This window comes from Heliangelus exortis, chromosome 15, assembly GCF_036169615.1.
Source record: "Heliangelus exortis chromosome 15, bHelExo1.hap1, whole genome shotgun sequence".
NCBI classification, from domain to species: Eukaryota; Metazoa; Chordata; class Aves; order Apodiformes; family Trochilidae; genus Heliangelus; species Heliangelus exortis.
The window spans coordinates 15,673,283-15,687,438 of record NC_092436.1 but is presented as its reverse complement, the minus strand read 5'-3'; the positions used below and the strand labels follow the sequence as shown (position 1 = coordinate 15,687,438).

Here is a 14,156-nt window from a genome sequence, read left to right as displayed (position 1 = left end):
TCTGGTATTTTTGCAGGGGTCATTTTGTTTCCCATATAAATTTTGTATTCATTAATTTTTTGTTTTCTACTAAACAGAACTCAAATTCTGCTTTTAGAAGCAGAAGTTCTTTTAGACCTAACCAAATTCTGGATACTTTTGAGTTCTTGGTATCCTAAGGCAAATGAAAAGGAAAAAGAGAAAAGGTCTCCCTCAGCAAGCACTTGAATTCAGTTGGTTTGGGGGTGGTTTTTCCCCCTTTTCTGTCCAAAACCAAGATCCCTCAAAGTACTTACAAACAAAAATTGATTCCCATAAAGCCTACAGAGTGTGATGGTTCAGACACAAATTCCCTGGCACTAAAATCATCTCACAGAGTCCCCAGTTGCTAAAAACTTTTGTTACACTGACCCATTCCCCTGCCAGTACTAATTTTGTACTAATTTTGACTAAGCAAGAATTGCCCAGGAACATCACTTTTTATAGCCCAGTCCATGTTGTAGGCACAATCATAAAACCCAACAGTTTTGCTAAATACCATAACCATAAAATGGTCTGATTTATTATTTCCCAAAGGCTGAAAATTGTCTAAATAATAATGATAATAGTGATAATGATGATAATGATGATAATGATGATAATGATGATAATGATGATAATATGATAATATGATAATATGATAATATGATAATATGATAATATGATAATATGATAATATGATAATATGATAATATGATAATATGATAATATGATAATAATGATAATAATGATAATAATGATAATAATGATAATAATGATAATAATAAATAATAATAAATAATAATCATCATCATCATCATCTCTGCCACCTCTCTCTCCCTGCAGCCCATTTACTCCAGCAGCATCTCTCTCATTCTTGTAGCCAAGGATTATCCTCACCACCAGGAACTGCTCAAGAGTATTTTAACCACCAGGAAACACCTCAGAGGATACACTCTGCATTCCAGAAGTTCCACCTTTTCTCACTCATCATCACCACACTTCTCCATAAGGACAACACAGACCCACAGAGCAGTTGAGGCTGGGAGGGACCTTTAGACATCCTCTTGTCCAACCCCACTGCTCCAAAGCAGGTTGACTGGGACCATCTCCAGGGGGCTTTTGAAGATCTCCAAGGATGAAGCCTCCAAAATCTCCCTGGGCAACCTGTGCCAGTGCTCAGCATCTCACAGTAGTAATAATAATAATATATATTAAAAAAATAATAAAGTAATAATAATAAAACCCCCTTTCCTTATGCTTAGACAGAACTTTTTCCTCTCACTGGGAACTACTGAAAAGAGCTCAGTCACCTTTACACCTTCCCTTCAGGTAATTACAGACATTAATGAGATCCCCTTCAATCTCTCCTCTGGGCCAAACAGTCCCATCCTCAAATCAAGGATGCTCCAGCCCCTTTCTTATCTCAGAGGCTCCACACTGGACTCTCTCCAGGAGCTCCATATCACTCTTGGACAGCAATTTGTGGAGTCTCAGATGCTTAGAAGACTGAAATCAGGTTTCTATTAAAACATCTTCCTGTCTTAATATTACAGGTGTGATGATCACAACCCTGTGGATTTAAAACCACCCAATGAAAACTGCTCTGAACAGAACAAGATTGCACCAATCTCCATAAAACTGCTGGGTAGAAAGCAGAGCCTACCAGCTCCCTAAAACACATTCCCAAGACACATTCCCAAGATGGGAAGAGTTAGGGAGCTCATAAGATGAAGAACCACTCAGCAGTAAAACCTTCTTGCTCCTACAAAGGAACTGGGAAAGGATGAGGAAGGAGCACAGAGCTTTTTGGAACCAACAGGCCCAGGTTTCATGGACAAGCATCATCTGCTTTGATTTTGCAGAGCAGTCATGTGGAGATGTTTGACTCTGAGCAGGAAGCTTTTGCCAAAGAAGAAAGAAATTTCAAGGCACTGAATGAGGTGTCAAGACCCATCAGGCAGGGACAAGCCCAGGGGGAGATGGAACAAAGAATGTATCAAAATATAAAAGTCATTTCTTTTGAGAAGAAAGAACCCAAAGAACAAAAAAAAATTTTTTTTCCTCTCCTTGGAGAGACTACTCAAAGACTTGAGACAAACCTTTTCTTTATTTCTTCATGTACCTTCCTTTCTCTGATATTTATTTTCCACTTGCCACATTTGTCAAATTTGCTGTTACATTCCAAATGCTTCTGATAGCATCAAATCTTGGAGTTGTTGCTTTGCCCTCTCCTTTGCCTCACAAACCTCAACTGGATATTTTAATTCCCACACGCCTGCTTGCCTCCTTTTTTCAGTTCAGCTCTGCTGTTGGATTTCGTTGCTATTCCTTTGATTACTTGTGGCTTCAAACAGTCCTCAGCAAGTCACACTCCTACCAGAATTCCTTTTGTTCCACTTAAACAAGCTGTGATCCCAAATCTGCAGAGCACCAGTACTGTCATACTGGGTACCAAAAGCCCAGCAGCCTCTCCCAGTGGGTTACAGACCAATAATACAAAAATATGGCATATGAGGACCAATCATCTGCTTGAGGCACCATCCCACCTTATAATAATAAATCTGTATTTTCCTCTCTTCTCAACAACTCAGACATGATGCTGACCCTGTGACAAACTCCCTTGAGGGAACAGAAATTGCTGGCACCAAGGCAGAACTAAAAGGCTGAGAGTTCAGCATCCTCAAATCTCCAGTCCCTAATTTCCATCACAGATTTCTAAAAGAACTGAGGAGGGATTTGTTGGTTTGTTGGGAGGGGTTTTGTTTTGTTTTCAGATAAATCTGTCAAGTCTGGAGTAGATTAATCAGATTGGAGAAAAGCAACTGCAGTGCCAGCACTTAGGAAAGGGAACATACAGCCCATGTGTCCACCTGAAATTTAAGGATGGACTTTTTAACATCTCAGGTGCAAACATCAAGCATTTAGATGGATGAAGTGAGGCAGAACCACACTATGTTTGGAAACCAACCTTCTCCCACCCAGCTCCACCCCAAAGGTGATCTGCAGTAGTATTTAAATGCCTGATCAATCAGCACATTACAACTCTGGAGAAGGTCACTGTCACCCCAAAATGTGCTGGGTGATGTATTCCCAGCACTGTGCAGGGGGCTCTTTGTCTCAAATATCATTCTGGTCACATAATTCCAAGAACCACGTATCCAGAAGAGATTCAGGGAAGGGATGTTAACAGGATCAGGCAAGTGCAGAGGTGAACTTAGAAAAAAAAACTAAAAGAGGTTGACTTGTTTCACTTAGTCAAACACAACCTAAGAAAAGATGTGGCTGCTCTCTAAACTAGAAAGAAAGGAAGTCCCAAAGAGGGCAAAGAACTACTTAGATAAAAGAATATTGCTGGCACAAGAACAAATGTCTGCAATAAATGCTGCCAGGATATCAAAAATGCATTACAGAGCCTTAGAGGAATATGTTCCCAATAGGAACAGTAGGCACAACATAGCAGATTTTGCAATTGAGATGAGTATTTTCACAATTAAAATTTAAATCTTTGCATTTGAAGATTTAAGATTAAATGGTGGCTGATACAGGAAAGGACCAGACATGATGCAAACTCTGTCTTCATCTTCTATGCTTTCACATGGCAATGACTACTCAGATCTCCCCTCCCTCAGCCCAGGTAACCATCCAACCATCCTTCCCTTCCCACCACTGCCTTTTGCCTTATGGATCTCCAAGTAGTCACACGACTCCCCACATCCCCTCAAGTCCTTTATCTCAAGGTTCTGGTCACCCACCATTCCAGAACCTCTAAAAATAACACTGCAAGGCAAACATCAGCCATGCAAAGCTTCAGCCTCAGCTTCTGTAGCCTTTCCTGGGCTGTGCTCTTTTGTTGAATCCCAGACTGGTTTGGGTTGGAAGGGACCTTAAAGCCCACCCAGTGCCACCCTTGCCATGGTCAGGGACCCCTCCCCCAGCCCAGGGGGCTCCAAGCCCCATCCAACCTTCAACACTGCCAGGGATGGGGCAGCCACAGCTTCTGGGGGCACCCAGGGGCTCAGCACCCTCACCCCAAACAATTTCTGCCCAAAATCTTCTCTCCATCTCCCCTCTTGCAGCTGGAAACCCTTCCCCCTCATCCCATCCCTCCAGGCCCTTGTCCCAAGTCCCTCCCCAGCTTTCCTGGAACCCCTTCAGGCACTGGAAGGTGCTCCAAGGTCTCCCCATTGCTCCCTTCTCTTCTCAAGGCTTCACCCAACTCTCTCAGCCTGGTTCCAGAGCTTCTCCAGCCTCTGATCATCTCTGTGGCCTCCCCTGGACTTGCTCCACCAGCTCCGTGTCCTTCCTGGGCTGTGGAGCCCAAACTGGACACTGCAGGGGGGGTCTCATCACAGCACTGAACATTAGTATTGCAAAAAGTAACTGGAATGGTGAAAAAGAGGGAAATTTAGGACAGTTTCCCTTGCTGAATTTTCTCTGATCATGCCTCCCCTTCTAGGATTTGCTTGGCCTGACCCCAAGAGCAACTTCCGTAGCCAAACAAACAAACAAAAAAAAAGCCTAAATAACAGAATTCTTGCAATTTGGGCATTCTGGGCAGGTTGCTATCAGCACAGACAGAAAAAAAAAAAATTGGGAAGGTGCTTCACACTTAGATTTGTCTCCCTTAGGGGTGAGGATCCCATCAAAGCAGGGTGCAAGGAGGGCTCACCCCCATGGCTGGGCTGTGCATAAGTCACCAACGTTTAATTGGCAATGTTTAATGCCACTGTCCCCATGCAAGGGCCTCCACTTTTGTCACTGGAAATGCACGCCACGTTGAGCAAAATTATTCCACTCTTTTTTCCAGTTTAGCAAGAAATAGTCCCCAGTGCTAGGCTGGTGTCTATTTTTGGATGTAACCTAAATATTGAATGTCAAACCAAAGAGAGGTCACTGCACTCTAAACACAGAAATATCTTGCAGGCTTTCGGAGCAGCACAATGGGCAAGACAAATAAACAAAAGAATTGCACAGATCTGTGCTCACATCTCCCTCCCAGAAATACCCAGTGAGCTGCTCTTTACTTTACAAACTCCACTGGTGCCTTTGTCTCTGATCCAGCACAGGGCACAGCACTGGAACAGCCTTGTCACTTTGCTGTCACTTATGCCACGTTGCACAGAGACAGCAAAATGCTGAGGAGATAAAATTCCAGTTTCCTAAACACTGTTATTATGCTTGTACATAATTCTATTTTTAGCCCTACCCTCAATAGAAGATGTAAAAGCATAAAAGGGTTTCCTGCATCTGTAAAAATTACTCAAGCACATCAAGCACATCGAGACCAAGAATAAAGTTAACCTAAATTTTGAAAATATCTGAAATTTCACTTCACTTTCACTATATGTATTCTATGTAGGCACTTTTTTTTTTTTTCTATGTTCCATATACTAAAAACTCCCTTAATTAAAAAATAATCAGGTATACTTACATTGCAATTTTGGAGTCACTCCCAAAGCCTTGAATTACAAGTGTGGGGTTGCTCCCAGTGCCTTTTAAATATGTTTTCTTTCTGTTGTGTTCATATCCTTAAGGAGCAACACAATGAGCCCTCCCCAAAAAGTCCAAAGAATGTTTGTGGTTTTAACTCCAAATGGGTCAGTCTGAAAGCAGTTCCAGACAAAACTTAGTTAACACCCACAGACAAAATTTAGTTAGCACCCAAACTTAAAATTTCTTTCTTTATAGAAATTTGGATTGGTACACACAGAAAAATCCTAATGCTCTCATTTTAACATAGAGCAAGAAAAATTATTCCTCACTAAGAAGGTGATTGTGATATTTGTGTATAGAAACCCTATTTAAATCCACAAAGATCTGGACTAAGAAAGAGTTTTCAAGACTGAGTGACAATTCTCTTTCTCACCTCAGAGGGGTGAGAACTATTTTCCAGGCATCTTTTTAGCAAAATTAGGCTTTATTTTAAATCTTAGTTAATCTACAGCATGTACAGAAATGAAAACAGAGAAACTCTGCCTTCTGCCCACTCCTGATTTGTTGAATATCAGTGGGATTTTAATAACCTGCAAATTTTGCAAGACATGTAAATGATATATATTCATCTATATATATCTATATAGCATATATACATATATATTTATGTAGCTGACTCTCCAATAGAGCAACCACTGGAATCATCAGCACCAAGCTAATAACAAGAGACACCATTTTTTTGCTCAGAGTAGGTAAATCTTCCTGCTCTCTGCCTCTGCTCCCCTACTCAGCTCAGTTAATTCATGACCTTTGGATTTTCCACATAGGTCACATCTATGCTTGCCCAATTCTGCACATTAGCAGCTAAGAAAATAAAACTGCCAAAGGTTCCACCTGGGATTTATTTTGCCCACTACCAAAAACTCCTCAAGCAATGTCTCATATTTCAAGTTTAAAAATTCACCTGAATGGCTGAAGGTGTAGTGAGAGATATTTTGACTGTTCTCTTTATAAAAGAGTTCAGGGATAGGTTTGCTTTTTTAATTATTATTATTATTCAGTCCATTAATGTCCTGGTAAGCAGAGTTTCAAGATCTTGCTCAATAGGAACACAAAAATCAGTCATCCCAGGTTTGGGGTTTTTAAATTTCACCTTTGTTACAGGATTTTTGGAATTATCAATTACTCTTCCCCCATGAGATAAACCCCCCAAGATCCTCTCAGTTTCCTTGAAGACACCCTGTGAGTTCAGAGGTTGCCAAAAAGGTTTTTAACTACCCATTACAAAGGTTCTAACTCAGCCTTTTCTTCCAGACCCTCAAAATAATCAATAATATTCCCAAAGTACACCAATGCATTAGGCACAAGTTCTTCTTTACATACTGCCAACTTCTGCTTTCCTGGCATCCACAATTTCTTACTGAAAGACCCTGACACTTCTACTTGTGCAAAATTTATTCCAACCCCCCCTTTTTCATGGGGAGAGATCTCTGACATATTCAGCCCTCTGCCACTACAGAGAACAGAACTTAAAACCAAATAAATAATCTGGTTATGGAGAAATTGCATAGTTCAGAGGAAATCCAGGAATTTCTTCCAGAACAAGGAAAAACTTACAGAAAATTACTATTTGGAAATTCAAGAGCTGTAAAAGGAAGTGCTATATAGATGGCTATTTATTTGATTACCAAAAAAAGTTCCTGAAGTCACCTTTAAAACAAGGTTAAAAAAGAGGCTGGCCAAGTAGATGTATTAAGAAGTACAATAATTATTTCAAAAATAAAAATAAAACAAAATTTAAAAAAAAAAAAAAAAAAAAAAAAAAAAAAAGGTTTAAATCCTTAGCACAACTTTTAATATTTGTAAATTAGGACAGAAACAACCACAAGAAGAAAATTATGTCATGTCTGTCTAACAAGAGCTCTCACACTTTTCTTAGAAACCTCTGGAATGGCTCCTACCAGAGTCCTGGCCTGACAGAGCCAGCACTGGTTGGTTACCATTATATATGGAGGGAATTTGACAGTCTGCAGGTAAAACATTGCAAAACATCCTAAAAATATAGAGATAACTCATTGCACCTACCAAAAATACAACCAGTGTTATTTTGCCTATAAGAAAACTGGAACCTGCACAAGTGACACAGCAGCTCCCAGCAGCTCAGATCCGTGGACATCTCCCACCTTGCAGCCCCAATTTGGGATCAAAGCAAGATATTTTCTCCTGCACAATCACCCAACACACTACTGAGAAGAAACCAGCTTGGTCAGAGGCTCAGAAAATAGTGATTTTAGCTTCACAAAACTACGGATTGCTTGGAAAGAGATGAACACTACAAATGACATTTCATAAAGAGGTGCTGGGCATTGAATTCCTGCTGCTACACCACAGGCTTACCTTGGACATGGTTAAACAGAATTTTGCTCAAACTCTTCACCCCTCAATGAAAAAATACCAGGAAATATGGAGTCAGAAATTTAAAAAAACAATTTAAAAAATGCCACAGGCTCCATACAATGGAGATTAGAACCACCCAGGGATGGACTCCTACTTAGCTACCTGAAGACAATGGTAATTGTAAGGTATTTAAGTTTTCACTTATTCCTTCTTTACCTTCAATTATGTCTGAAGGTCCTAAATGTTTGTGGGGAGAAAAAAAAAAAAAAAAAATCTCATTTGTCATCCCATGACCATATTTCACCTAACGAGAAAGATTAAAAAGGCACTGAAATTTCTTCCAGGTGTCACAAAATGTCACCTGCTCTCCTGCAAGTGCCCTTGGTACCCTCTGCACAGACTAGTAGTAAACACAAGTAGTGTAGACACAAGGCCAGTGTAGACACAGTGTAGACACAAGGCCAAGTGCTTCAAAAGAAAAGTCAGAAGTACTTACCACCAGGACAGCACTCAACCGATCGCTTTGGACCTGCTGCACCTGGATGCAGGGTCCTGGCACCTGTAACCTGGAGCTGCCGGGCACATTCCCAGCGTCACCATTCGGGATGTTGCTGCTATGAGGGCCAAGACCTACAGCTGCCCTGTACAAGTAGGTATGGGTGAGTTTACCCACACCAGCGACCTCCAGCACGTCTGGGGGGAGGTGGGAGCTGGGGAGCATGCGCACGCTGTAGCGATACTTCTCATACTCCTCAGGTGGGCAGCAGCAGCCGGGGCGGCAGCGGCAGAGCCGCAGGACGGCCATGAAGAGGAGGAAGGCTGCGAAGATGCAGGAGACGCAGGCCAGGGAAACAATCAAGTAGATGTTTGTGGCGTTGAGCAGCGGCGGGGGCTCCCCGTAGTCCTCAAAATCCGGCAGCACCTGGGGCAGGGTGTCAGCCAGCAGGATGCCCACTGTCACAGTAGAGGAGAGCGGGGGCTCCCCGTGGTCCCGCACCACCACCACCACCCTGTGCTTCAGGAAGTCCGTGGAGCGCAGGGAGCGCGTGGTGCGCAGCTCCCCCGAGTGCGGGGCCAAGCGGAACAAGGTGGAATCAGAGGATTGGGCCAGGTGATAGGAGAGCCAGGCGTTCTGGGCGTTGTCCTCGTCATCCGCCACCACTTTGGTCACCAGGTAGTCCTCATCAGCCAGGCGGGGCACGACCTCCACGGCTACGGAGCCGTTCTGGTTGGTGGGGTAGAGGATGGCCGGGGCGTTGTCGTTCTGGTCCGAGATGTAAACATTCACAGTTATGGCAGCACTCAAGGCTGGTGACCCGTTGTCCTTGGCTTCCACTTGGAAATGGAAGCTCCTAAGCTGCTCAAAGTCAAAGGCACGTGTTGCGTAGATGCTCCCGTTGGCCAAGCTCACAGACAAAAAGCTGGCCAGAGCACTGCCTGCAACTGTGGAATTCCTGAGCACGTAAGAGACCCGCCCGTTCTCCCCCATATCGAGGTCAGATGCTGAGACCTGGTAAAGAAAAGCACCAAGGGGATTGTTCTCCTCCACAGACACCTCAAGTGTGTCAGCGCTGAAGACAGGGGGGTTATCATTCACATCAGAAATCTGCACCCAAAGGGTCTTCTGGGTGGTGATGGGTGGAGAGCCCAAGTCTGTGGCAGTAATGGTGATGTTGTACTCACTGATCAGCTCTCTGTCCAGAAGCCCACTGGTGACCAGGCTGTAGTAGTTTTCCAGGGAAGGTTTCAGCTGGAAGGGAAGGTTATCAGGGATCGTGCAGTTTACTTTCCCATTCTCCCCAGGGTCCTTATCGATTATACTCAGCAGAGCTATCACTGTGCCAGGAACAGCATCCTCAGGAATGGGACTGGAAAGGGATGTAACTGTTATCTCTGGGCCATGATTGTTCACGTCAGTGATTTCCACCAGCAGCTTTGCTGTGCTGGACATGCCAAATGCCCCGTTATCCCTTGCCTCAATCAGCATTTCCAGGAGAGGTCTCTGAACAGCTAAAACGCCATTGACTGTCACCTCCCCGGTGTGAGGGTCGATGAGGAACATTCGCTGCAGATCAGCAGAAGTCGTATTGCTAAATGAATACCTGATCTCTCCATTTGGACCTTCATCCAAGTCTGTGGCGTGCACTTGCACTACCAAAGTGCCACTGGGGGAGTTTTCCAAGACACTCGCCCTGTAGACTGAGTGCTCAAATTCTGGTGCATTGTCATTGGTATCCAGCACAGTCACAATGACCGGGACATCACCAGACTTTGGAGGGTCTCCACCATCTTTGGCTGTAAGGACAAGTCTGTGAGCTGCTTGCTGCTCCCTGTCTAAGGCTTTCTTCAGCACCAGTTCAGGATATTTACTCCCGTCCCCGCGTGTCTGCATTTCCAAGTGGAAATGTTCATCGGGGCTCAGAATATAATTCTGGACACTGTTGGTACCTTCATCAAGGTCTTGGGCATTGGGGAGCGTAAACCGTGCCCCGGGTGACAGAAATTCAGGCACACTTACATGATATTCACTTAAGGGAAAGGTGGGAGAGTTGTCATTTACGTCCAAGACTTTAAATTCCATCCTATAAAGCTCTAGAGGGTTTTCTAACACGAGTTCATAATTCAGAAGACAGGCAGACTTTAACTCACAAAGCTGCTCTCTGTCTATGGGCTCATTAACAGACAAAGTCCCCGTGCTTGCATTTATATGAAAATATTGCTTACTTGAACCGGTGATCATGCGAAATTTCCGAGCTGAAAGCGTAGCTGCATCTATTCCTAAATCCTTTGCTATGTTCCCAACAGACGCCCCACGCTCGGTTCCCTCGGCGATGGAATACACAACTTGCCCGTCCACGGCGCAGCAAATAAGGCAGAACACCATTAAATAGACCCGCATTCTTCCTCCCCTGGCTCAGCTCCCCGCAGACCGGCTCAGCAGGAACATAATCCAGAATTTCACCAAACCCCCCCCCCCCGCTTCCTTCCAAGTGCCCAGCGCGAAGCAAAAGCACCCCGGGGGTGACCGGAGAACGGGAGCAGACGGGCACCGGGGAGCAAGTTGGCTGCAGGGGCGCGGGAGGTGCCCCGGTTCCGCGGCAGTCCCGCGCCCCCCACCCCGCCGGTTCCGTGCGGGGAGAGGCGGCAGCTCCGCTGCTCCCGCACCGCTCGCTGTGACCGGGACCCCGAGCGGCTCCGGTGCGGGCGGCGGCCGTGGCGCCACCCAGAGGCCCCGGTGACACCTGCACCGCCCGGGGGTGCGGGCTGCGCTCCCCCCCACCACGCACCCCGCCGGCTGCTTTCCCCTTCCCGACCCCCTCTTTTTATATTTTTAACTCCCCGGTGGAGATTCGGAGGGGTCCCGGGTCCCCCAGTCCGCGGCACGGATGTGATGAAGGAGAGATGCAGAGCAGCCCCCGCTCCATCCCTCCCTCCGCTCCTTGCCGGGTACCGCGGCGGAAAAGAAACGCGGATGAGAAGTGACAGGAGTTGGCTAAACATGGGTCAGCACAGTCTAGGCAGGCTCCGGCTAAGCACGACATTTCCCAGAGGGGTTCTGAGAGTGCAATTAAAGGAAGCAGTCGACTCTACACTTGTTAAACTTAAAGAAGGAAAAAAAAAAAAAAAAAAAAAAAAAAAGGGGGTGGGGGAGAGGGGAAAAGGAAGTAAAAAAGAAAAAGCCTCTTTCCTGCTTCTTCCAGACAAGGCGATAAACTAAGACAGATTATTGGAGAGATGGCTGTCTCCTCTGCCAGTCCCCAGACGAATCCATTCGGATCACCCACCCGCAGCCACAGCCGAGCTCCCTCCCACCCAGCCCAGAAGCAGGGGGGGAAGCTGGGAGGCTGCAGAAGTCGAATTAGTGGTGGAGGAGTTAATACCGGCGCCAGAGAGGCCTCGCGCTTAGGACATGCCCAAGAGCTAGAGCGGAGGCTGATACCACACAGCGAGAGCAGAAAAAAAGAAAAAAGAAAAAAATCCAAGCCTTCTGCTTTCCCGACTTTCTGCCCCAAGGGCAAAGATGGCAACTACCACCCCATCCCCATTGCCCCCCTGCCCAAGAAGGTGGGAGAGAGCAGAAAGCATTCAGAAAACCTTCTTGGTGTGACCTCTGGCAGTAATTTACACAATTTTCCATCTTCCCTGTGTGAGATCTTGTTAGCACAAGATCCTGATCGATCAAAAGCAAGAGGCTAGAAACGTGTGACAAGGACAGATCTTAACCCTTCTTCCATTCACTGTGTTTAGAATGCAAGCTGAGAATTCCCAGGAAAGGTAAAGACAGCATTTCAGTTACACAGACTATCGAGGCCATTCAAAGCAGGAGAAAAATCAGTACCACAGCCAAAAGTTGTAAAATAAATTTAAATAAATAAATAGATATATTTCAAAAAAATCTCTTTGCATCCTCACAACTCAGTAAAGCCTCCCAGTGAGGTTCCTGCCCTGCCCACACCAGAGCAAGCTTTGGCCCAGCACAAATATCTGCAGATATTACAACTTTTGACCACCAGTCACTCCTGACAGTACCTGAATATTGCATTTTACTTCAACTGTGTTGACACTACAGCATGTGTTAGGGCTGCAGGGAAAGGGGGATGGATGCTGAGTGCAGGAGCTGCAGAGCTCGTGTGCATCCACCTTAATTCACACACTATGTGAATTTGCTCAAAGGACCATTGCACACAGTATTACAATCTCAGTATTTACAACTTGCTGTTTGTTTCTTTTTCCTTGATTGGAAGCTGCAGAAATCCCCAGTTCCCAGCTACCCACCTTAAAATTGCCATCCAGACTCCTCCCACCCCAACTTTGCCCTAAACTTCTGCCAGTATATGATGTTCTCTAGAATAAATGAAAAAGTTGCTTGATTTCCTTCTCTGTAGTGATGCAGTCATTAGAAACACCCTGAACCAATTTAATAAACTCCATTAAAGTCATAGGAAAGACTGATAAAATTCACTGAACATTGAGCTGCAGCAAAGAAACACCCACCTGCATGGGAAGGCTACAGCAGACCATGTTGGTGTCCCAGCTGCACACACAGAACCTGCTCACCCATCTATGACTGGGTTAGCAACTAAAAAAACCAAGAATTTTGGCCTCAAGATTCTCCTGTTGAACACACAAACTCACCCAAAGGCAGATTTTCTTTAAATCTTAATATTGGAACAAGAAGTTGTGGTTATGTGCCTCAAGTCCCAGCAGCACTTGCAGAAATTTATATGGTCAAAATCAATGTAATTATCCCTCTGCTTCTTTCCAAGAAGTACTCACTTCTTGAGAAGTATCTGGGAGCCTACATGGATTTTGTCTTTAATTCACTCATTTACTATTGAAATAACTTTTCCAGCTTTCAACTACATCTCTTTAATTTGGTAGCAAACCTAATCCCTGTTCACAGGGCCCTAAGGGATCTTGCCTTCAATTCACTTTTTTTAAACATTTTTAAACCTTACAACCCTGCTTTAGTATTTTGCCATCCCTTGTCCTGCTGTCCATATCCACACCCTGCTGCAGACACTGATGTCCCCAGAAGTCAGGCAGCTTAGCTAAGTGGAACATGCATGTTTTAGGCCACCTCAATGTCCAGCTTCTACAGCACTGCCTTCCCAGTCCAGCCTTGGATCAGTGCCTGATCCACGTACCACTCAGACCTGTCAAAATCCAGTGCTTAGCAGTGTTAAATATCCAGAGCCAGCTACACCACAGCCATTCCTGCCCAGAAGGAAGGAACACTACGTGCCAGGGGTAGAATCCAGCCTTGTCCTGTGTGCACTCTGCCCATTGATGCTCAACTTCCCCCATCCGGCTGCCCAAGGGGTCTCAAGGGTGCTTCAAGTTCTTCACTCTCACTCATTTTGTCACCTAACCCCTCTTTTCAGGGTCTCCAGTCTCAAAGTCCTCCTCTCCATCTCAAGACACCCGAATTACATTATTTATATCTCAAGACACTTAACCCGAATTACATTATTTACACATAAATCTTATTAAACACTTTTAATGAAGACACTTCCTTTGGTATCACACCAAGACAACATAATCACCATTTAAAACCCCTCCCCTTTGAGCTTAAAACCTCTCATCTTTGCCTTCAATTTGCCGATCTCCAAATTCCCTTCCCATTCTTAAAGCTGGTTTGACCCAACTCGCCAAAGAATTCCATATTTTCACAATCCCAAAGGCACAGTCCAGGACCTTTGCAGTCTCACCCACAGCTACACAACCCCTTGCATCATCTGCCCCTCCCTGATGCTCACACAGAGCTTCCTCCACATCCTTCCTCCCAACAGGCAGTTCCAGCCCTGCATTTACACCACGTCAGA

General features: G+C 44.9%; 1 protein-coding gene across 3 annotated transcripts in view; it reads right to left on the bottom strand.

The window, feature by feature from the left end:
- Window positions 1–14,156, bottom strand: part of LOC139802839 (protocadherin alpha-C2-like) — an 87,464-nt gene that overhangs the window by 60,146 nt on the left and 13,162 nt on the right. Inside the window, exon 1 of one of the 3 annotated variants that reach the window (XM_071758374.1) lies at window positions 8,327–10,825. The exons of the other annotated variants lie outside the window; for them this stretch is intronic. Coding sequence (XP_071614475.1) covers window positions 8,327–10,729 — 2,403 coding nt within the window. The 5' untranslated portion in view covers window positions 10,730–10,825. Of the gene's footprint in view, window positions 1–8,326; window positions 10,826–14,156 lie in introns of those variants that run through there. 3 annotated transcript variants of the gene reach the window in all.